Source organism: Trichechus manatus, unplaced genomic scaffold (genome assembly GCF_000243295.1).
Source record: "Trichechus manatus latirostris isolate Lorelei unplaced genomic scaffold, TriManLat1.0 scaffold00028, whole genome shotgun sequence".
Taxonomy (NCBI): Eukaryota; Metazoa; Chordata; class Mammalia; order Sirenia; family Trichechidae; genus Trichechus; species Trichechus manatus.
The window spans coordinates 19,399,522-19,422,384 of record NW_004443964.1 but is presented as its reverse complement, the minus strand read 5'-3'; the positions used below and the strand labels follow the sequence as shown (position 1 = coordinate 19,422,384).

Here is a 22,863-nt window from a genome sequence, read left to right as displayed (position 1 = left end):
GACCATGATTTCAGGAGACATCTAGGTCAATTGGCATAACAAAGTTTATTAAGAAAATGTTCTGCATCCTACTTTGGTGAGTGGTGTCTGGTGTCTTAAAAGCTAGCAAGTGGCTACCTAAGATGCATCAATTAGTCCCAACCCACCTGGAGTAAAGAAGAATGAAGAACACCAAAGTCACAAGGAAAGCATTACCCCAAGAGACAGAAAGGGCCACATAAACTGGAGACTGCATCAGCCTGAGACCAGAAGAACTGGATGGTGTCCAGCTACCACCAATGACCTCCCTGACAGGGAACACAACAGAGAGTCCCGGATGGAGCAGGAGAAAAGTGGGGTACAGAACTCACATTCTAGTAAGAAGACCAGACTTAATGGTCTGACTGAAACTGGAGGAACCCCAGAAAGCATGGCCCCTGGACTGTCAGCCCAGCACTAAAACCATTCCTGAGGCCAACTCTTCAGTCAAAGATTAGACTGGACTATGGAGCATAAAATGATACTCGTGAAGAGTGTGCTTCTTAGCTCAAGTAGATACATGAGACTAAATGGGCAGCTCCTGTCTGTAGGTGAGATGGGAAGGCAGAGAGGGTCAGGAGCTGGTTGAATGGACATGAGAAGTCAGGGGTGGAAAGGAGGAATGTGCTGTCACAGTATAGGGAGAGAAATAGGGTCACATGACAATGCATGTATAAATTTTTGCGTGAGAGACTACCTTGAATTGTAAACTTTCACTTAAAGTACAACAATAAAACTTAAAATAAGACCAAAAAAAAAAAAAAGAAAAAGAAAAAGAAAACCCTGTGGAGCAGTTCTACTCTGTAACACATTGGATCACCATGAGTTGGAATGGTGATGGCAATGGGTTTAGCTTTTTTTTAAGCATCCCTACGTGGGAGGGACTATTATTATGTTCATGGTAGAGCTGAGGAAACTAGACTTGGAGAGCTTAGGTAACCTGCCCTAGTAACCAGCTAATAAGTGGCAGAATATTGTCCACTATAGTGCTAGAAGATGAGCCCCCTAGGTTGGAAGGCACTCAGAATACACAGTGACCACAACAGTGGACTTGAGCATACTGATGATCATAAAGGTGGTGCAGGACTGGGCAACATTTTGTTTTGTTGTGCATGCTGGTGCCGTTAGTTAGAGCTGACTCTATGGCAACTAACAATAACAAAAGTGGCAGAGCCAGGATTTAATCTTGGCCAATCTACTCCTGAACTCTTAACTCCTACTCTCTACTGCCTTCTGATACTTCCTTCTCCTATCTCCTTTGTGCTAAATCCTGGGCTGGGTGCTGGGAATAGAGCAAGAACAAGGCACACACAGCCCTGCCCTCGTGAATCTCATGGCCTAGCCAGTGACTAACATGACAGCTTCCAAACTGCTTTGACCCCGACTTATATAAAGAAATGTATTGTACATCATTATTATACATATTATACTCTACTCCCATTATATAAAGTTTCATGAAACAATACTTACTTTTACTACATATACACTTTGATATTTTCTATTTGATTCAATTGCATTTTATTTAATAAAATGATGGTGAGATCCACTAAATTGATTTTGGGACTCATAAATGGGTTGCATTTCACAGTTTAAAAAAACACCTGAGTCTAACAGGCATCTTCCTCCTGTTAGAAAACACCATGAGGGGACAGAAAACACCATGTCATCTCACCGTTTTATATTACAAGTGAGGAAACCGAGGCTCAGAGAAATGGCTTTGATGTTTTGATCAAGGCTCCAACAGATCCTAGCTACCAATCCATGAACAGGCACTCATTGAGACTTTCTGATGTCTCATTTCCCCCCTTCCATTCAGTGGGCCTAGGGATTATCCTAGGAAGGTCACACCAGTTCATTTATGGTAGTTGAGCTCCAAAGGGCTGGGTAAACTCTAGGCCACTGGGAGGTGGCAGGGACTTCAAGAGGCAGAGGGCCACCAGAGCTCTGACCATAGTGTTTCTCCTTGGCCTCCTGTCTTACAGAATCTGCCTGTGGGTACGCCTCGCTGTAACTTGAAGGAGAACTTGCTGAAGGACAACTGTGCCCCAGAGTCTATCGAGTTTCCGATCAGTGAGGCCCGTATACTAGAGGATAGACCCCTCAGTGACAAGGGCTCTGGAGACAGCTCCCAGGTTACTCAAGTCAGTCCCCAGAGGATTGCACTCCGGCTACGACCAGGTAGGGATGAGGTTCATCTCAAGGAGAGACCCCATACAGGTGGGCACAGAGCACAAGGTGTGGGCAGGATGTTGTCTTGGTGTGAGCAGGAGGTTGTCTTGGAGAAACAGCTCAGAAAGGAGATGAGGTGGGAAAAAAAGAATGGGTTTAGGGAAACATGGGCAGGAGAATGGAAGAAAATGGAAGGTGTTGGGACTTGAAGTCAGAGATCTGAGTTTGAATGTTGACTCCACCATATATTAGCTATTTGACCTTGGGCAAATTACTTAACCCCCCTGACATAGTAGGCACTCAAAAAAATGTTTGTTTCTTCTTTCCCCCAATGACTGTTTTTACCTACCTTATAGTTTTGTGTTGCGATTCAAATTAGATACAGAATGAGTTTGTCAGCCCCTTTTACATGGCAGAAACATGGGGGCAGAGGATCTGCAGATGGAGGCAGGATTAGGGTAAGAGACAGGTTTTTTGAAGCACTGATTTTGACTTTACAGTTAAATCAAGAATGTAAAATAGTACCTACTATGTGCAAGGCATGTGTTGGCGCCTTCAATTCAGAGAAGGGTAGACTCAGTTCTTGCCTTTTACAGAGTCTAAAGGGTAGTAACTGCTAAAATCTCTGTGACTCAGGGTGGGAGTACCTTGGGACCCGGAGCTTTAGACAGATGGGGATTTAGAGAAGGTGGAAAATTTTAGAATGGAAAAGAAGAGGGTAAGAATAGGAAGGTCAAGAGATTGGAAGAGGAAAAGAATTTGCAAGGAGAGAGGAGACAGGATCTCAGAACTTTCAAGTCTGATTTGATCTAGCAGTTACTTAGTCCCAACTGTGTCCAAATCCACTTACTAATTCTCAGAGGGAGAAGAGGAGAAAAACTAAAATCCTGCTGTCTTCCAGATGATTCGAAGAATTTCTCCATCCAAGTGCGGCAGGTGGAGGATTACCCTGTGGACATCTACTACTTGATGGACCTGTCCTACTCCATGAAGGATGATCTACAGAGCATCCAGAGCCTGGGTACCAACCTGGCCTCCCAGATGCGCAAGCTCACCAGCAACCTGCGTATTGGCTTCGGGGCCTTTGTGGACAAGCCTATGTCACCATACATGTACATCTCTCCACCAGAGGCCCTCAAAAACCCTTGCCATTAGTAAGTCTGTCTCCAGAAGCCAGGGCAGCACCCTTCTCTATTGTCGCAGGCAGGACCGAGTCCTGGTTCCTATTTCTAGTTCTTGGGCAGCTTTTGTTGGCTGCCTGCTGGCCAAAACATACCTCCTCTCTACTTTGATCTTCCTGTCAAATGGGCTAGTTGATCTGGAGTGTTGTGTCAGTAGAGTCCAAGGCTGCTTGGAGACCTGGAAAGAGAAATCATTAGCTTCTTGGTCTTGGTCGTAAATAAAAGGAGGCAAGAAAGAACGCAAGAGAAATGAGGTAAGAAGTAGAGAGAAACTTATGGATAAGTAAACAGAGGAATTATAATTTCAAAAGGATTGGTTCCATTGTTCTCATCATTGTCCTTCTCATCGTCAAGGGATGAGTCCTACAGGGTGAAAATCCAAGGAATTAAGTCCTAGAGGAATATAAAAGAATGTAAATGACATTGAACCCTTTAGTAGTCTGTAAATTGATAGATTGTGCTTCTGTTGACCCCTTGGCTTATAACTGAATAACTTATTTATGTAGTTGGTGGAGACTGCACAAATCCATGGATTGTAATAATTTAAAATGATGGTTACTGAGCCTGACAAGGTGTGAATTTACTCTTTAGTTTTCAAAGGTATATGATGTGACTTTTAACCTTCTGCTGGGGTTGTAAGGTTCCCCAGTAAAGACACTAGTCATCAATTAACAAGTAAACCATTAGGGTACAGAAATGCCCCTATTGGCCTGATTTAGCAATTTGTTGATGGTTTAAAAACATTAACTTATTGATAAACTTTTGCTTTATTGTTGTGTTAGTGTTACTTTAGAGAAGTGTTAAGTATAAAATGATAGCAACAACAATTAGAGCTTTTTCTAAGTGCTTAACATGTATTAACTCCTTTAAGCCTCACAACTACTATTAAGAGATATACGCTATTATTATCCCCCTTTTTAAAGGTTAAGTTTAAGAAGCTTGCCTAAATTACAATGGTGGGCCTAGGATTTGAACCCAGGGAGTCTGTTTCTACAGCCCATTCTCTTATCCCATAAGCTAGCTGTGGGTGAGGTTGATGTGATGCCTCAGGTAATTTGAAGTTTGGAGGCTAAACTGGCTGGGTTATATATATAGAAGTGATCTGGGCATACCACTATCCATATTTGTCCCCCCACCCCTTTCCTTTCCATTCCCTATTCCACCTTTTCCGTCAGAGTGTGCTTAAATTATCTCCTATTCATCCCCAGTATGAAGACCACCTGCTTGCCCATGTTTGGGTACAAACATGTGCTCACCCTAACTGACCAGGTGACCCGCTTCAATGAGGAGGTGAAGAAGCAGAATGTGTCACGAAACCGAGATGCCCCAGAGGGTGGCTTTGATGCCATCATGCAGGCTACAGTCTGTGATGTGAGTATGGAGGGCTTGGTGTACCAGGTGTGGCTGGCATGGATAAAAATGGGGAAGGTAGTGGCTCAACCCTGGGGATTTCTGGTGTGAAGTTAGAGATAGGAATGGAGCAAAGCCATGGGCAGGTATGAGCAATAACCACCTCTGCTTGTATCCACACCCTGGCCAGAGCTGACATTCCTTGAACTTCAGTGGTCCCAGATGTTTGCTGGGGAGAGCATCTTCCCACCTTCTCTGGAAGTATTTCAAAGTCAAAGCTGGGTTAACTTAACCTAAGCAAAGTGGGCAGATGTTGAGATGAAATTTCTTTTAGGCCAGCCCAGCTTTGCAGGTGGGCAACGTGACTGTAATTGAAAGATTTATGTGTATATAAGTGTGTCATTCAGCTATTTGAAATAATCAGCTATGAGACTGTTTTCCTAAGATAACATAAACCCTCGAGTTGGAAGGCACCAGCTTGGGTTCCAAGGACTAGGATGGAGGCCCTCCTCCAAGAAGACTTGTCCAGCCCTTCAGGCAGGGAGGTTTTGAGTCTTTGTTTTCTTCCAATGCATAACTAAAGTTGCTTTATTTTCTTTGCCTTTTTTGAAACAGGAAAAGATTGGTTGGAGAAATGATGCATCTCACTTGCTGGTGTTTACCACTGATGCCAAAACTCATATAGCATTGGATGGAAGGCTGGCAGGAATTGTCCAGCCCAATGATGGGCAGTGCCACATTGGCAGTGACAACCTTTACTCTGCTTCCACTACCCTGGTGAGATCCCTGGCACCATCTATGGTACCTATTCTCTATGCCCTGACCCAGGCAGTGCCTGTGTATGAATATGAAAATGGCAGCCCTTCCTCTGGGCAGGGTGTAGGACTTGTTTTCAACTTTCCCTCCCCAACTGGACACCCTCATCCAGGGTATAACTTGCGCAACCATTAGCAATGGGCCTGACTGTGGTCAGTGTTATTCCCACCTCCACCACCGCCAGCACCAGTAATAGCATCATGGCATCCAGAATGAACCCAGGTTCAGCTAGAAAGAAGCCCTTCCTCTCTACTCTGCCCTGATTATCCCTTTCTTGGAATACCATCATCACTTGTGGTTATTGGAAGAAGGTAGAGGAAAAAGGGATAAAGATCATCAAAAGCATGGAGAGCATGTCTTATAAGGAAAGATTAAAGGGGTCAGATTCATTTAGCTTGACGGAAAGGCTGAAGGATGATTTAGCTGATATGTGAGAAGACTTCTTATAAGTCAAAGATGTGGTGAAACCCATGTGAAATTGTTCACAACAGATTAGTAAGTAAATACAATTAAGCTCGTGCATATCTAGCTTACTGTAAACCCGTCCATACCTTGCTTACTAGTTAATCTGTCCCAGCGCAGGATACATGATTAGTGCTAAATGGGTGGCACAGTCAATGATGGCTGTAGGTATCTCAAAGGAGGAAAGTTCATCATGAGCTGGGATGGTCAAGGAAGGCTTCCTGGAGAAGGTGGGACTTGAGCTGTGTCCTAAGGAAGGAGGGCACTCCAGATGGAAGGGAGTGTTCCAGGTTAGTGGTGAGTGAAATTGGGAGAGTGGCGAGTGGATGGTTGGAAAGGAAAGTTGAGACCACATGGTGGAGGATCATGAGTACCCAGGCCAAGGTATTTGTCAGTAGCTTCAAAACAATGAGACCCTAGGCATGGCTGAATACTGTATTATTTTTATCAGTAATTTGCACAGCCAGACACCATGCAAAAGTATTATCTTCCCTTTAAAATGTTTATGATGTATTTTAAGTTTTTTTTTCAGGGTATATCATTATTAAAAGTGAATACAAATAAGTAAAATAGTAACAATAGCTTTCAAGAGCTGCTCAATGCTGGTTAAATTGAACTATTCTGCTATTTTGTATGCTATGTGCTTGTGTCTGGCTTCCAAATGCAATATTTAAATTCCTGTGGTCGTAGTGAACTCTCAATAAATGACTTTCAAAAACAAACAGAAACAGGGAGACCCAGCCCCTTGCCTGTCCCATTGAATCTGCTCTGAAGTGTTAACAAATTAAATTAGAGCAGGAAGAATAAGGTGCTCATTTTTGGCATCACCCATCTGTAACTCTTCATCTGTCCCTGGAGTTCATAATTGGGTTTGGTCCCAAATGAGCTGCTACTTACCTTCTTGCCCCACTTTGATCATGGGGTGAAAAGGTTTAAGTACCACCACTGTCTGGCCCACAGTCCGAATCAGCTAAGCTCTAAGACTTGAATCCAGGAATACTATGTGGATTTCTCTGTTGTTATTAGATGCTATCGAGGTGATTTTGACTCATAGAGACCCCATGTGACAGAGCAGAACCCGCATAGGGTTTTCTAGGCTGTAATCTTTATAGGAGCAGATCGCCAGGTCTTTCTACCGTGGAGCTGCTTGATGGGTTTGAACCACCAACCTTTTGGTTAGCATTTGAGCACCACCAGATTTCTCTACAAACCTCCAATTCTCTCTCTTTTTTTTTCAGGATTATCCCTCTCTGGGGCTAATGACCGAGAAGCTGTCGCAAAAGAACATCAATTTGATCTTTGCAGTGACTGAAGGTTTAGTCAGTCTCTACCAGGTGACTATGCCTTTGGGGCTTCCTGGAGTGGGGCCTGTGATGGGTGGACCTGAACCAGGCAGTGAGCCCAGGGGAGTCTGTGCTTGGATCATGATCCCCAACTAGGAAAGCCCCTCTTCCAACCTGTTTCCCAGGAGCTAAAGATTCCTCTCTGTGGGGCTCTCTCCTCCAACCTTGCCCTTACCAAGAGGGGTGTGTTGGTATTCTCAGTGCTGGAGGGGCAGTATTGAGTGGGATGAGGGGTATGAAGTGTTCTCTATAATTTTGCTCAGGGCTGAAAAACTACTGATAGTGACTAGTAAAATATTCAATGCTTTCTCCTAATCTTCGTTTCAAAACCTTCAGCCTGATTGGGGGAGGACCACCTTCCTCTGGTAAGTCCTGGGCATCTTTATTTTCCTTTCTAGAATTACAGTGAGCTCATCCCAGGGACCACAGTGGGGGTTCTTTCCACAGATTCCAGCAATGTCCTCCAGCTCATTGTTGACGCCTACGGGGTGAGTGCCTTCAGTGGGGAATGGGCCTGCTGAGAGTTTAACTCTCTTGGTATTACCCAGCAGGGCTCAGGTTTGGGGGTACTGGCTTCCAGTCCACCACATAGCTTTACTGCCACTGTAACAACGGCTTAGGGGTGGTGTCTGACCTCCTCCAACCCCACATGGGGGAAGGAGAACCAAGATCAAGAGCCCAAGGCTGATTCCTGTGAGGTGGAGGTCAGACATGCCTCTGCTCTCAGCCCTCTTTACCAACTCGGACACCAACTGTTCCTCCCACAGCACTCTCTACTGAGTTTGATAATTCATTGTAATGGCCACACTGAACTCACAGACCATACTCACAATTATGGGGTTTATTAGGGAAGTAACATTTACAATTCTCGGCTCAGGACCCCTTAGGGGTACAGTTCTTTCATCAGGACATCAGGACAGCTTCTTTCCAGCTGTGCTCACAGGCACACCTCTCCCTGGCCCTAGGCCTTTGCCCAAAGGCAACTCAGCTTTCTCTCTCCATGGGCTGGCAAGCTGACCACACTGTCTCCTGTGCTTGATCTCTCCTTCCTTGATGGTAGTGGGCTCCTCCTCTCGGTTCTGGAATTTGCTTTCTTTAGAGGCAAAACTAACTGACCAATCCCCTTGGTAGGCCACAATTACCCTATCACACAATCACTTGGGTGGGAGTTACAAGACCATGGCTAGAAAGGCCACACACAAAAGTAATTAATCACGATGCACTGCTTTTCTCTTTTTCCCCAGAGGTCAGGCAGTGGCCAGCATTGAGAAGATGCAGCCTTCCAATAAAGAAATGTCTCAGAAAGGAATGCCAGGGAATAGCAGGGACAACGGGTAGAGAGTTTAGAGGAGGTGGAAAGGAGAGAGGGGATGTGGCTGAGGACTGTGGTTAGATGAGGAGAGAGCAGGGCCCTGAGATTGTGGGGTTCAGAGTGAGGGAACACTGGGCTTAATGACAGAGAAAAAGAGGGAGCTGATTCCTGGGAAAGGCAAAACTGATTAAAAATTAGACAGTGTTACTACCCAAGGTGACTAGCATTATACTGCCCCTTGGTGCACCCATGAGGCCTGTAGGAAGGTGTTGCTGGTTTAGATTTTACCCAGACTTGCTTAGATAGAAGTGGGAACAGAGAGAGGAAGCAGTTTCCTGGGCAGGAAACAGAGTCTCCTGAGGTGCTCTGGAAGTTTCCAGGCAAACCTCAGCATCTGGCACAGCCAGGATGAGTCCAGGGCTTGGGATAGAATTGCCTCTTGAGCATTTCCTCTCAGCCCAATCCCTTGCCTTCTTTTGTCCCTTTCTGCTTAGAAAATCCGCTCTAAAGTAGAGCTGGAAGTGCGTGACCTCCCTGAGGAGTTGTCTCTATCCTTCAACGCCACATGCCTCAACAACGAGGTCATCCCGGGCCTCAAGTCTTGCGTTGGACTCAAGATTGGAGACACGGTGAGGTGGGCTGGGCTGGGGCCGAAGCTGCACCTCTGATCCTTCCTACGTTCTGGAGCATGTGTGGACACCCCCACTCCCTTCCTTCCTTGTACCTTCTTCCTGGTGAAGGTCATCACAAGTTAGATGTAATGGAGCTGCCAACTTTTTCCTCTGAGGCTTCTGTTGCCTAAACTTCCTTTCTCTATCTGCTAAGAAAACTTTACTCTCAGGATTTTTTTTTTTTTTAAATTTGCACTTAGGGTACCTCTGTTTGTTTATGAAAAGTTGATTGCAAATGAAAACATTTCTAACCTTCAGCCCGTAACCAGTCCCCAACCCTTCCTCAAGGCAATGCCTTTTTTTCCTCACATGACCAGTGTAAAATGGCAGTGTCATCTATTCCATAAATATTTATTGAGGCTGTGTGCCAGGCAAGGAGCCCTTGTGGCGCAACAGTTAAGCGCTTGGCTGGTAACCGAGAGGTTGGTGTTTCGAACCCACCCAGCTGCTCTGTGGGGAAAAAGACTTGGTGATCTGCTTCTGTAAAGATTACAGCCTAGAAAACCCTATGGGGCAGTTATACTCTCTGATATGGGGTCTCTATGAGTCAAAATTGACTGGATGGCACCTAACAACAACAACAACACGTGCCAGGCATTGTTCTAGCCACTGAATGTACAACAGCAAACCAAACAGGCAGAAGTACCTGCCCTCAAGTAATTGGAACATGCAAATGCTTGTTTTGCCCCTCCAGTCCCTCTAGGACTTTCCTTATTGATTTATTCTCTGCTTCTGCCTAAGGGGAGAGGGGTGGGTGGATACTGAGGGCGAGGGAGATCCTGGACACTCTTACACCCGTTGCAAGAAACATTGGCCTGCAACTTGCTTGCCTGTATGAGTGATGAAATGTGATGAGAAATTGGACATTAGATCCTGAGCCTGGGGTTGGCCACTGTGTGGTGCAAAATAGTGCTTTGTGTGTCTTGCTGATATTGTGTAATCAGTGTAGTTAGTTGGCCAGAGCAGAGTATTCACAAGATGACAGGCTCTGTTTTGCTTAGGCTGGTTTATTTCACACGTGGATTTTAAAAACAGCTCTTTATTTTATGACTGTAAGCTGTGTTGGACCCAGCCAGATACGTCACGACTGCACAACTGTCCAGGGCACTTGTATTTACTTTGCAGCCTTTGGTAGTGGGAAGGCTGAAGAGCCTCAGATTCTGGGAGGATGAGACTGGGTACTCTTTGGTAGGGCAGGGGTGGCTGCTTTTCCTCCAGGGCCCACCTGTGTCTAAATGAGATCTTGCTTTTCATCCAGGTGAGCTTCAGCATTGAGGCCAAGGTACGTGGCTGCCCTCAGGAGAAGGAGAAGTCCTTCACCATCAAGCCCGTGGGCTTCAAAGACAGCCTCACCATCCAGGTCACCTTTGACTGTGACTGTGCCTGCCAGGCCCGGGCTGAGCTTTACAGCCCCCGCTGCAACAATGGCAATGGGACCTTCGAATGTGGGGTGTGCCTCTGCGGGCCTGGCTGGCTGGGGCCCCAGTGCGAGTGCTCAGAGGAGAGCTACCACCCCTCCCAGCAGGATGAGTGCAGCCCCCGGGAGGGCCACCCTGTCTGCAGCCAGCGGGGCGAGTGCCTGTGCGGCCAGTGTGTCTGCCACAACAGTGACTTTGGCAAGATCACGGGCAAGTACTGCGAGTGCGATGACTTCTCCTGTGTCCGCTACAAGGGGGAGATGTGTTCGGGTGAGTAGAACTGAACACCCCACCGGTCCCTCTTACACATAGTCACACACCTGCGGAAGGTGGCCAAACAAAGGAACCCAGGTAGACACACAGGAATGCCCCGGGGACAGAGGTGAGTAGATGGTGTTCCACTCCAGTGGCAGAAAAACACAAACACTCCCCTTCCCTGTGTCCATGTTTGTTGAGAGTACAAGAAAGGTAAAATGTCCTATACTTCCAGAATGCTTCTCTCCCAGAATAGCAGGGGAAGCAGTGAGGAAACCGCAAGGTGAATGTCACTTTTTTCTTCTTTTATCTGCTCCCTCTGCTAATTTTTTTAAGTCACTGGTTCCTAATCTTTTGAGTATAAGAACCAGCTCCTTTTGAAGGTTAAAAAAAAATCACTGACTGATGGTAATTACATTTTTAGTACTTATAGATTTAGAAAATACATGATATCAGAAAGTATAGTAAAGTTAGTAAAAATTTTGTAGGATTTTATTTTTTTATCACAATAGACTTGGAAGATAGTAGTATATATGTATGTAGTTAAGATATAATACAGTTAGAACAATGCCTGGAAAATAGTAAGCTCTTGCTAAATGTTAGTACTATTTTATTATTACTATTACTACTACAATACTTTTTTGGATTCTAGATCTGTGCCATCCAATACGGTAGCCGCATGTGGCTATTACATTTAAATTAATAAAAATTAAAGTAAATTAAAAATACAGTTCCTCTTTTGCTCAACTGCAACATGTGGCTAGTGGCTACCATAGTGGACAGTGCAGATACAGAACATATCAAGATTGCAGAAAGTTTTATAGGATAGTGCTGCTATAGTGATTCCCAGCCTGCAGACTGAGGATTACCACTTTGAGCCTTTCTACTCTTCAGGAGGCTGAGTTGTCCTTCTTATTATGAAATTCAATAAAATCTTGAGGCCCGCTAATAATCCCAGGCTGGTTTCTCATTGCCCCAAAGACCATTCCCGGGTACTTCCCCAGCTAGGAGAAGTTGAACTAATTTTAATATAGTCTTTTCTATGTGCAGACAACACTATTAGAGGGCCAATAGGCAGTTTGAGTTGTTCCTAGGGCACTGGGGATAGATTTTGCTGGGCTATAACGACTGTGGCTTAATAACTCTTGGGACAGATTGATGGCAGATATTTGCACGTTGGTTGGATTGGGTTATGAGTGTACTCTGTGGCCAATGCAACAGAGAGATTTTCATTGGCTCTTATGGTGATCGAATCCCGGACCCAGTCAACTTCATTAGCACTGGGTTCTGACAGCTGACCTAATCCACAGAGATGTTCACTTTAACGTTAACATCAGCCTTGATTGGAAAGGCTTGATTAGAAAGGTAATTCTTTGGCAGTGTAAAGCATGCCAAAATAATATGAAACAACTCCTTTTTATTATTTACACATTGTTTTCTTTATTCATGCCAACAAATTTGAGAGAGAGAGAGATGGGAGGAAAGAGATATCAGAGAGTTTAGGGGGGAGAGAAGTCAGGGACACACAAATGTACATATACAAGCAACAGCAGAACATTTCAGTATTTAAAAGTATTTATGCCATATGCAGAGTACCAAAGGAAATGGATAAGTTTGAGATGGGAGGCCCATGGCGAGAAGGCTGGGACTAAGGGGGAGTGAGAGGGTTGCCCTAGAAGAGGCCTAAAGATAGCTTACTGGAGGCCCCGGGGATGAAGGGAGGCCGGCTCCCCTCCCTGGCCTAGTCTGGTGTGAGGCAGTATGGGAGGGAGCCCAGCCAGAGTGTGTTTCCTTTGGCTGCCAGCCCCATTGAAGCCACAGAACAACCATGCCCTGGGTCGGCAGCCCCAGTTCCTGCCTCCCACCAGTGCAAGAACAGTTTGTCCTCAGTGTCCTCCAGTCTAATTCATGAATGGAATCCCCGGCAGCTGCTTCAGGGGTGTTGGTGCCCAGCCGGTGTCAGGTCTGGACCCTGTGGTGCTGTCATCACATCCTCCAGTGACAGGCACTCAGGGACACACATTCCTTGAACCCCTGCTCTGAGCCATGCAGTAAGTCATTGTGGATGAACAGGAGGTCAATTCCTGACATCTAGGACATGACAGCCCAGCTTGTCATTGTCGCTGCCCAGAGCTGCTGGCCCTGTGGTCTAAAAGAGTGTCCGAGGGCCATTCTCTCAGGGTTTCTCCAGTCTCTGTCAGGCCAGTAAGTTTGGTCTTGTGAGTTAGAATTTTGCTCTACATTTTTCTCCAGCTGTGTCTGGGACCCTCTCTTGTGATCCCTGTCAGAGCAGTTGGTGATGGTAGCCAGGCACCATCTGGTTGTGCTGGACTCAGTCTGGTGAAGGCTGTGGTACTTGTGGTCCATTAGTCCTTTGGACTAATCTTTCCCTTGTGTCTTTAGTTATCTTCATTCTCCCTTGCTCCCAACTGGGTGAGACCAGTGGAGTATCTTAGATGGCTGCTCACAAGCTTTTAAAACCCCAGACACTATTCACCACAGTAGAATGTAGAACACTTTCTTTATAAACTGTGTTATGCCAGTTGAGCTAGATGTTCCCCGAGACCATGGTAGGGACCAATTCTGAGAACCACTAGTAAAGCAGTGGTTCTCAAAATTTATTATTATAAAATGTAGATTCTGATTCAATATAACTGGGGTGGAAAGGCAAATTCTCAGCAGGGGTTTGAACCAGAACAAACTGGGTTGAATTCCTGGTTGGAATAGACTTGGAGGCAACTAACAACGACAGCCCTTTAATTTGTCTAGGGATAATTCACAACACAAGGAGGTATCTGCTGGTTCCAGAAGTGAGGTGTCCTCAGGGAGAGTTTTAGGAGTCCACTGGAGAGAGGCCCATTATAGACAGGGGGAGGACTTGGAGGCTTCACGGAGGAGATGGGATGTCTGGTAAATCTCAAGGAAGAATTGGCTCATAAATGAGAGGCGTGGAATGGTGCGTCAGAGCCCAGAAGGCCTAGCTGCACCAGGGGAATGATTGCATTCCCTCTGGCTTAAGAAGCCTGCTCCTCCTTCCTCTTCCCTTTCCCTCTCCTTCCTTCTCTTCTTCTTCCTCCTCTTTCTCATATTCTTTTTCTTCATTTCTCACCCACCTCCTCTGACTTTCCTGCGAACCCAGGCCCAGTCTCCCTTTTGCTGGAGGAGTGCCATTTCTGTGACATTACCACACTGTGGCTTCCTTTAAGGACTGACCCTGCAAGAGTTTGGGGTCAGCCTGCTGGCTCTGGCCTGCCACTTCCACTCCTGACCTGGGTGGCCTGGCAGTCGTCTTCTCAAAGACCATTTTGTTTAGCCTCACAAATGAAATACTATGGGACAAGGGTTCCTGAGGAGGCTGAGGCCTCTGAGTGCTGCCAGGCCTCTGCGGTATTGGCCTTTCCCCGTCTGTGAGCCATGGCCAGAGGCAGGGTGTACTGGATGCTGTGGGGCCCACTCTTTTTTTTTTTTTTTTTAATTTAGATGAAGGTTTACAGGACAAATAGTTTCTCATTAAGCAGTACACATATTGTTTTTAACAAGTCCACAACATGTCGACACTGTCCCTTCTCAACTTTGGGTTCCCTATTCCAAATTTCCTGTCCCCTCCTGCCTTCTAGTCCTTGTCCCTGGACTGTTGTGCCCCATTAGTCTCATTTTGTTTTATGAGGCTATCCTTTGGCTGAAGGGTGAACCTTCGGAGTGACTTTATTACTGATCTAAAAGGGTGTCCGGGCGCCATACTCTCAGGGTTTCTCCAGTCTCTGTCAGGCCAGTAAGTTTGGTCTTGTGAATTAGAATTTTGCTCTACATTTTTCTCCAGCTCTGTCTGGGACCCTCTGTTGGGATCCCTGTCAGAGCAGTCAGTGGTGGTAGAAGGGCACCATCTGGTTGTACTGGACTCAGTCTGGTGGAGACCATGGTAGTTGTGGTCCATTAATCTTTTGGACTAATCTTACTCTTGTATCTTGTTTTTTTCATTCTCCCTTGCTCCCCAAGGGGTGAGACCAGTAGAGTATCTTAGATGGCTGCTCACAGGCTTTTAAGACCCCAGACACTACTCACCAAGGTAGAACGTAGAACATTTTCTTTATAAACTGTGCTATGCCAATTGAGCTAGATGTTCCCCGAGACCATGGTCTGTGGGGCCCAGTCTTAATTTCTCACCCTCCCAGACTCAGCCTCCCTTTTGGCTGGAGGAGTGCCAGTCCTGTGACACTGGCTGACACACCCATCCCCCAGCTACTGTGAGGGTTGCCTGCTAATAGCTCACAGCTGCCCTTTCTATGGAGAATTGCCCTCAGCTGACAGGAGGTGCCTTGCACCCACATCTTGGCCAATGATTGATGGGTTGGTGGTGTTGTTAGTTACTGTTGAGTTAATTCTGACTCATGGCAATTCCATGTGTACAGAGTAGAACCATTCCCAGGCCGTCACCTTTCAGAAGCAGTTCTCTGGGCCTGTCTTCCAAGTTGCCTCTTGGTGTGTTTGAACCTTCAACCTTTTGGTTAGTAGTCTAGCACTTAACTGTTTGTGCCACCCAGGGAATTCTGACTGATGGATAAAATGCTACTAAATGCTCAAGGTGGGACTAGCTCTGTGGTGCTCTTCATGCTGCAGAGCCCACTGTGGGATCAGCTGTAGTGAGTCTCTGGCTGAGGCCACATTTCTGCCGCTTTTAACTCCTGCACTATCCTGCTTGTTTCCTCTCTCCCTTCCACTTCCCCAGTAAATCACTTGAATAAGAATCCTTGCCTCAAACTGTACTTCTGGGGAACCCAACCTAAGACACAGACCTTTTTTCTTTCCCCATCCCCTGCTAGCCCAACATCCCTGCTTTCCAGATATCCTGGCAGCCAGTAGTGTTCCCCATCCTTCCGGGGGACAGACATTTCTTTCCAAGGCAGTGAAAATGTGTCTGAGCCTTGAATGCTGTTGTGGTTACTAGAGGATGGTGCTGGGGTCACTGACAGAGGGACTCACAGTGGCCAAGAGACACTAGTTGGACCCACTGGGAGCCTGGGGGAGCAGCAGGTGCTGGTTGGTTGCTGTTTGAGCCTGACCATGTATCCTGTCCTGCACCTCCCCAGGGTCCTTTTGCTCACACAGTGGTGTGGTTTCCAAACCAGTTCAGGTTACTTCCTCCCTTACTCCCTGTCTTTCCTCTGATTAACAATCAGATTTTTATTATTCATCCACCCCTTCCTGATTCAGAGCACTGGAGAATGAGTCACCTTTCTGCAGGGGTTTAGGAGCCAATTCTTAAATCCGAAAAAACCCAAACCTGTTACTGCCGAGTCAATTCTGACTCATGGTGACGCAGGCTAGTTAAATAACTAATAGAGGCGTGTGGTATTGCGAGTTAATGCCTGCATTTAAGCAGTCTAACCCCCCACCCCAGGAGTCCCTGGATGGTGCAAACAGTTAATGTGCTTGGCTGCTAACCAAAAGGTTGGCGTTCACCCAGAGGTGCTTTGAAAGTAAGGCTGGGTGATCTACTTCTGAAAAATCAGTCATTGAAAACTCTGTGGAGCACAGTTCTACTCTGATATACACAAAGGCTTAGCTCTTGAGACTCCTTTGCTTCACTATAACTCAGACCAAGTCCTGCCATACCTTGGGGGCACCTAGAGAACTGTTTGTTCCCAATGGGTAGGCCTCCCCCGAGAGTGAGCCAACCAGGAGACTTATTATCTGGTGGGAGAATGAGGTGGCTGTTTGCAGCCCACTGCCCTGGGGTTGGGGGCCTCACCAGCTGGCCCACCCCATTGGGCTGTGTGCTTTCAGGTCATGGCCAGTGTAGCTGTGGGGACTGCCTCTGTGACTCTGACTGGACCGGCTACTACTGCAACTGTACCACACACACTGACACCTGCATGTCCAGCAACGGGCTGCTGTGCAGTGGCCGGGGCAAGTGCGAATGTGGCAGCTGCGTCTGCACCCAGCCCGGCTCCTACGGGGACACCTGTGAGAAGTGTCCCACCTGCCCTGATGCCTGCACCTTTAAGAAGTGAGTGGGCAGCTTGGAGAGAGTTGGAATGCTGGGAGGTGGGTCAGGGTTCATCCCCAACTCCCCAGGTTTTTTGTCTCTTACCAAATCGTTAGGGAGAGGGGTCTGCCCCAGCCACATGGCTAGTTCCCCACTTTCCATATGAAAGGTTTGGAGAAGTTGGAGGTGGGGCCAACCAGGGACTCGAGTTGGAGAAACTCCTCTACTAGGGTGGCATCCTGAATCCTCTGAGTTGGGAGAAAGGCTAAACCAGATAACTTCCACAGGACATTCCGGTGCTGATAGCCTGATTCTATGAAAGGTGTGGGACTGGACACTGTGTGAAACAAGGAAATTTCACCAGTACAGTCCCATTAGGGGTCAGAGGAAGCCCCTGTCAGCACAAGTCCATAGCACTGCCATTCCTCTTACCATTTTAAGCAGGGCTGGCTTCACAGGCATGTGACCTATGCAGTCACACAGGACCCTGTGCTTACAGGGTCCCCATACCAGGCTTAATGCTCTGCTATCGCTGCCTTGAAATTCTTAGTAACTTTTGAACAAGGAACCCCACATTTTCATTTTGTATTGGGGCCCGAAGTTATGTACCCAGTTGTGATGTTAAGCTCATAGAACTAGCATAATGTTCAGTCTTCTGTCACAGCCCTGGATGGGACATTAGGAAGTTTAATGAAGGAGCTGGGGCCTTTGGACACTCTTGAATTGTCTTACAGATTTTTTTTTTTTTTTTTAAACTGAGGTGGAGCAGCTTGCCTAATGGCTTATGGAGGCCAGAGCTGGATTGGAACACACTTAGGTTTGCACCTCTCCTGCCTTAATCCCTGTTTGCTGTTTCCTTTAGGGGGTGTGTGGAGTGTAAGAAGTTTGACCGGGGAGAGCTGCACGAGGAAAACACCTGCAACCGTTACTGCCGTGATGAGATTGAGCTTGTGAAGGAGCTAAGTAAGTGTACCGTGACTTACAGGCCTACGCTGCCAAGTTCCAGAATTTTCTGATTCAATTACAGAACCTTTCCAACTCTCCTATAAAATGGAATACTAAATCCTACTTCGCAGGAATTTTGTGCAGGCCTGATGCACAGTAGGCACTTAATAAAAGCTGACTTCCCTGAAAGCCGTCTTGTACCCCTAGTAATCGTTCAGCAGTCCTTCCCCTTTTTGCTCCCAGAGCCCACAGATTCAGCACGACCCTGCAAATAACTTCTAAAGTATATATAAATCAGGCAACCTAGTCCTACTTCCCCAAGGAACGGAATATAATGTACCTTCATTTTACAGATGAAGAAACTGGGGCATAGAGCTGGGGGGTGGTCGCCCATGATGGTCATCACCTGAATTTACCCAGCCAATAACATTTAATAAGCATGCCTTTGAGGTTAAGCAATGCTTTGCTGGTTTGGCAGGAAACCTCCACTCTTAGGGATTTGTCACCAAAATCTGTATCATAAAGCCCTTCTTTTTCTGTCTTGCCTGGAGGCCCTCCTGGAGCAAGGCAGAAATACAAACAGTGGGGAGTAAAACTCTTGGCTGAACTGTTTTGGTCTGTACTTCATCTTGAAGGAGCCCTTGTGGCACAGTGGTTAAAGGGATTGAGTGCTAACTGAAAGAAAGGTCTGCAGTTTGAAACCACCAGTGGCTCTGCAGGAGGAAGATGTGGCAGTCTACTTCCATCAAGATTTACAGCGTTGGAAATCCTATGGGGTCGCTATGAGTTGGAATTGACTCAACAGCAGTGGGTTTGGTTTCATCTTGACTTCAAAGGAGATGGGCTTTGCTGCTGTAAGCACATCTGGTATCGTTATCTGGGTTAGCTGGATATTGGGTGGTGCCAGGGGGATGGCAATCTCTCCAAAGATAGCAATCTCCTATGAAGGCAGGAAACTGACACAGTCAGTCAGTCAGCTTTCGGGTGGGAGTTTTATGAAAAAGAGTCAGATATCTGGATCCTTTGGCTAATATCAGAAATGGGACTGGAGTGAGGGTGGCCACTTGAACATGGAGTTTGAAGGGGCATTTTGTTCTCTAGAAAAGACTGGGCCTCAGAGGGGAGAGGCTTCTAAGATGCCGAGGTATTTTTATGATCTAGACCAGGTGGGTACTATAGGTGAGTTGATAAACGTTTCTCCTGCCTCCCCCTCCATAATAATCATAATAATAATTGCTTATCTATGTGGAATTTTATAACTTGTTTAAGTATCTTTTATAAAGATACTTAATTAGATAAATGTGTATCAAAGATACACATTATCTTATTTATCTCCTAACATGAAGTAGAACTATAGTACCGTTGTTATCTTCATTTTGCAGATGAGGAAATTGAGACTCAGGAAATTTAAGTAACTTGCCCAAGCGAGGAAGTGGTAAGTTAGATCAGAACTAAAAAACGAAACCAAACCCCTTGCCATCAAGTTTATTCCGACTCAGTGACCCTATAGGAAAGAGTAGAATTGCCCCATATGGTTTTCAAGGACTAAGCTGGTGGATTAGAACTGCCAGTCTTTTGGTTAGCAGCCAAGGTCTTAACCACTGTGCCACTGGGGCTCCCAGATTAGAACTAGATCCTTAAATTCTTACTCTTTCCACTGTGCTATAATACCACTGGGTTACTAAGTATCGTAAGCAACAGTCAATTGGCTTATTAAGTTCAGGCCTGTAGAATGTACTTTGAGACTGATGTTCTAGTCCTGCTCCATCTCTTATTTGTTGTGTGACCTTGGTACACGCTTAATCTCATTGTGTGTCAGTTTTACCCATCTGGATTCATCAGTGCAGGGCATAGTGCAGCTGGTGGAGGGTAACCCATAGTTTTACCAGCAGCATTACAGGTTTTAGAATCAGAAGAGATGAAGCCTAGAAAAGATGATGGGAGTCAGAAGACAACTCTGCAGGTACACTGGATCAGAAGCAGAAATGGAAACTACTGAGAATCATTGAGCAAGATGAGAAATGTAAGAGAGGGAAGGCAACACCCACAGTGTGTTAGGTCCTGTTTAATTTAATTCTCTGCATAACTCTGTGAGGTGGAGGTATTATTTTCCTTTTATAAATAAAGAAAGAGAGACTCAGTGAGGTCAAGTAACTTTACCCAAGATCACACAGCTGGTAGGTGGTAGAAACAGGTTTTGAACCCATTCCAGAGGAAGGAAGAGGAAACAAAATGGATCTGTGAGGGGCAAAACCCATCAGTGAGGATCATCTGGGGCAATTGCCAGGCACGGTAGCCATTTGAAATCTAGACTTCTTGCCTAATGTCAGGCATAAGGTTTCCTGCCACATACTTTCCCATAAGTCTCACGACTGGGGTTTTGGTGGAGGGTGAGCCCATGTCCCAGGAATTGACTCATTTGTTATTTTTCCACGCTCCCTCCCCCCAGAGGACACTGGCAAGGATGCAGTGAATTGTACCTACAAGAATGAGGATGACTGCGTGGTCAGATTCCAGTATTATGAAGACTCCAGTGGAAAGTCCATCCTCTATGTGGTGGAAGAACCAGGTGAGTGAACCCTGAGGGCTCAGGAAGAGGGGGAACAATGCTCAGCAGTAATTTCCTCCCATTACCTATTTATACCGCCAGGTTAAGCCTGGCCTTACAAGTGATAAGTTAGGGGCTGTTGTGTGGATAAGCGGTCATATGTAAAGGTAAGTATTAGCAAGAAAGTGACTTGCTAATTGAGGAGACAGAAAAACAAGATGAAAAGAGAGAAGGTAGGTAAGGAAAGGAAGAAGGTATGGATCTCATCAAGGGACAAAACGTACCTTGGCATTTTCGAGGGGATTATGTCAAGAAGTAAGGAATTTAAATTCTACAGCTTTTCTACATAAGGTATCTGCTCTATTAAAAGTGAGATGGTTGTCAAGAGCGACATGCCTGCTGCTTTAGATAAAGGCCTGATGGTTTGAGGCATTGACCATTTTGCCAGGTTCATCACAAGACATGGTGATGGGTTTGTGGCACTTACCCAAGGCTACTCGGAACACTGAAAAGATAGCACTTGCTTTTAACGCCTTCTGGAAGCAGGGAGACCCGTTGTACCTCAGACCAACCACAAGTCTGTCACCATCCGGCACAGATTTGCTTCCTTCCCCTTACTACCTTCATTTCCTTTCTTTCCCCTAGACAACAGATTAAGATATTATCTTAGTTATCTAGTGCTGCTATAACAGACATACTACAAGTGGATGGCTTTAATGAACAGACATTTATTCTCTCACAGTCTAGGAGTCTAGAAGTCCAAATTCAGGGCACTAGCTCCTGAGGAATGCTTTTTCTCTTTGTCAATTCTGGGGGAAGGTCGTTGTCATCAATCTTCCCCTGGTTTAGGAGTTTCTCAGCGCACGGACACCAGATCCAAAGGACATGCTCTGCTCATCTCTCTTGGTAATATGAGGTCTCTGTGCTGTCTTATTGTTATATCTCCATGCTTAGCTCAGTCATCTACAGAGAAGACATTTAATAAATAGTTTTTGAATGATTTAATAGGACTGATTATTCTTTGAGGGCAGGTGGGCTTAACTCATCTTGGAATCTGTTAGGAGAATTTTGGCTGCTTGAGGAAGGAAGGGGATGAATGAAGGTAGAAGAGGGAGGAAGAAAAGTCTGGAGGGGCCCACTCATCTCACACTTCCTTTTGGAAGGGCTGCTATAGCCATGTCACCTAGGGTATTGGCTGTCTCCTTTGGGAGAGGAGAGTGTTGTGTCCCTGTCTGGGATATTGCTTATCTACCCTTCAAAGAGGTCTTACCATTTATAAAGGAGAAGGAAGGTAAAGAAAGAGAATTGCCTTAATTTTATTCAGTGACTCAAGGGAAAGTTGACATGGGGAAGGGGCAAAGGATGAGTCTGGGTATATATCTGTCGGGGAGTGGATGTGGATTAGTTTGATCATAACTTCCCAACACTTTCCTACCTGTACATATATTTCACAGATTTTTCCACACCTACGCTATCTATACCATTGTCCCTTCTGATTTCAGAAGGGTAGTGTCTTAGTCATCTATTTATTTTCTCACAGTCCGGTGGGCTAGAAGTCCAAATTCAGGGTGTCAGCTCCAGGGGAAGGCTTTCTCTCTTTGTCAGCTCTGGAGGAAGGTCCTTGTCATCAATCTTTCCCTGGACTAGGAGCTTCTCTGCGCAGGAACCCTGGGTCCAAAGGATGCGCTCTGCTCCCAGCACTAATTTCTTGGTGGTATGAGGTCCTTAATTCTCTTCTTGCTTCCTTTTCCTTTTATCTTTTGTAAGATAAAAGGTGGTGCAGGCCACACCCTAGGGAAACTCCCTTACATTGGATCAGGGATGTGACCTTAGGAAAGGTGTTATATGATTCCACCCTAATCTTCTTTAACATAAAATTACAATCACAAAATGGAGGACAACCACACAATACTGGGAATCATGGCCCAGCCAAAATGATTTACACATTTTTGGGGGGACATAATTCAGTCCATGACAGGCAGTATGTCTTTGCTTTTGGGTTTAACATTATTTCATCTCTTTACTGTAATGATTTTTGCTGGTGATCCTACTGGATCACTTACCAAAATTGTTTGCCTTCATATTCTTAGACTGAATCCACTACCTGAGGGTGTGAGGAACAAAGGTGATGACAACTTGGGTTGGTACAATAACCCCTGGGGGGGCAACTTTTCTGGCTCATCCTCAGTAGACCCCTCCCTCAACATCAGGAGAGGGACCAGAGATCCAGAGTCCCATATTTTATATCTTGCTGCCTTGTACTTCCAGGCTCTGCTCTCCTCCTCCTCCCCCTCAACCATTTCCAGAAGTCCCAGAGTATGGGAAAGAATTATTCCCCATCCATTTCCCAGCTCATGTCCTTGCAAATGCTCTCTTTGAAGGGCTAAGC

General features: G+C 45.9%; 1 protein-coding gene and 1 non-coding gene across 2 annotated transcripts in view; both read left to right on the top strand.

Annotated features, from left to right (window-relative positions):
• The window catches only part of ITGB3 (integrin subunit beta 3), a 72,567-nt gene that overhangs the window by 43,236 nt on the left and 6,468 nt on the right, over nt 1–22,863 (top strand). The window contains exons 3-13 of the mRNA XM_004374245.3: nt 2,001–2,196; nt 3,089–3,341; nt 4,577–4,739; nt 5,334–5,495; nt 7,235–7,330; nt 7,738–7,827; nt 9,146–9,280; nt 10,581–11,010; nt 16,780–17,002; nt 17,844–17,944; nt 20,376–20,495. Coding sequence (XP_004374302.1) covers nt 2,001–2,196; nt 3,089–3,341; nt 4,577–4,739; nt 5,334–5,495; nt 7,235–7,330; nt 7,738–7,827; nt 9,146–9,280; nt 10,581–11,010; nt 16,780–17,002; nt 17,844–17,944; nt 20,376–20,495 — 1,969 coding nt within the window. The remainder of the gene's footprint in view (nt 1–2,000; nt 2,197–3,088; nt 3,342–4,576; nt 4,740–5,333; nt 5,496–7,234; nt 7,331–7,737; nt 7,828–9,145; nt 9,281–10,580; nt 11,011–16,779; nt 17,003–17,843; nt 17,945–20,375; nt 20,496–22,863) is intronic.
• On the top strand, nt 6,417–6,558 carry LOC111820187 (small nucleolar RNA SNORA15). Its single transcript, XR_002823730.1, has one exon. It is a non-coding gene; the product is annotated as a small nucleolar RNA SNORA15 (small nucleolar RNA).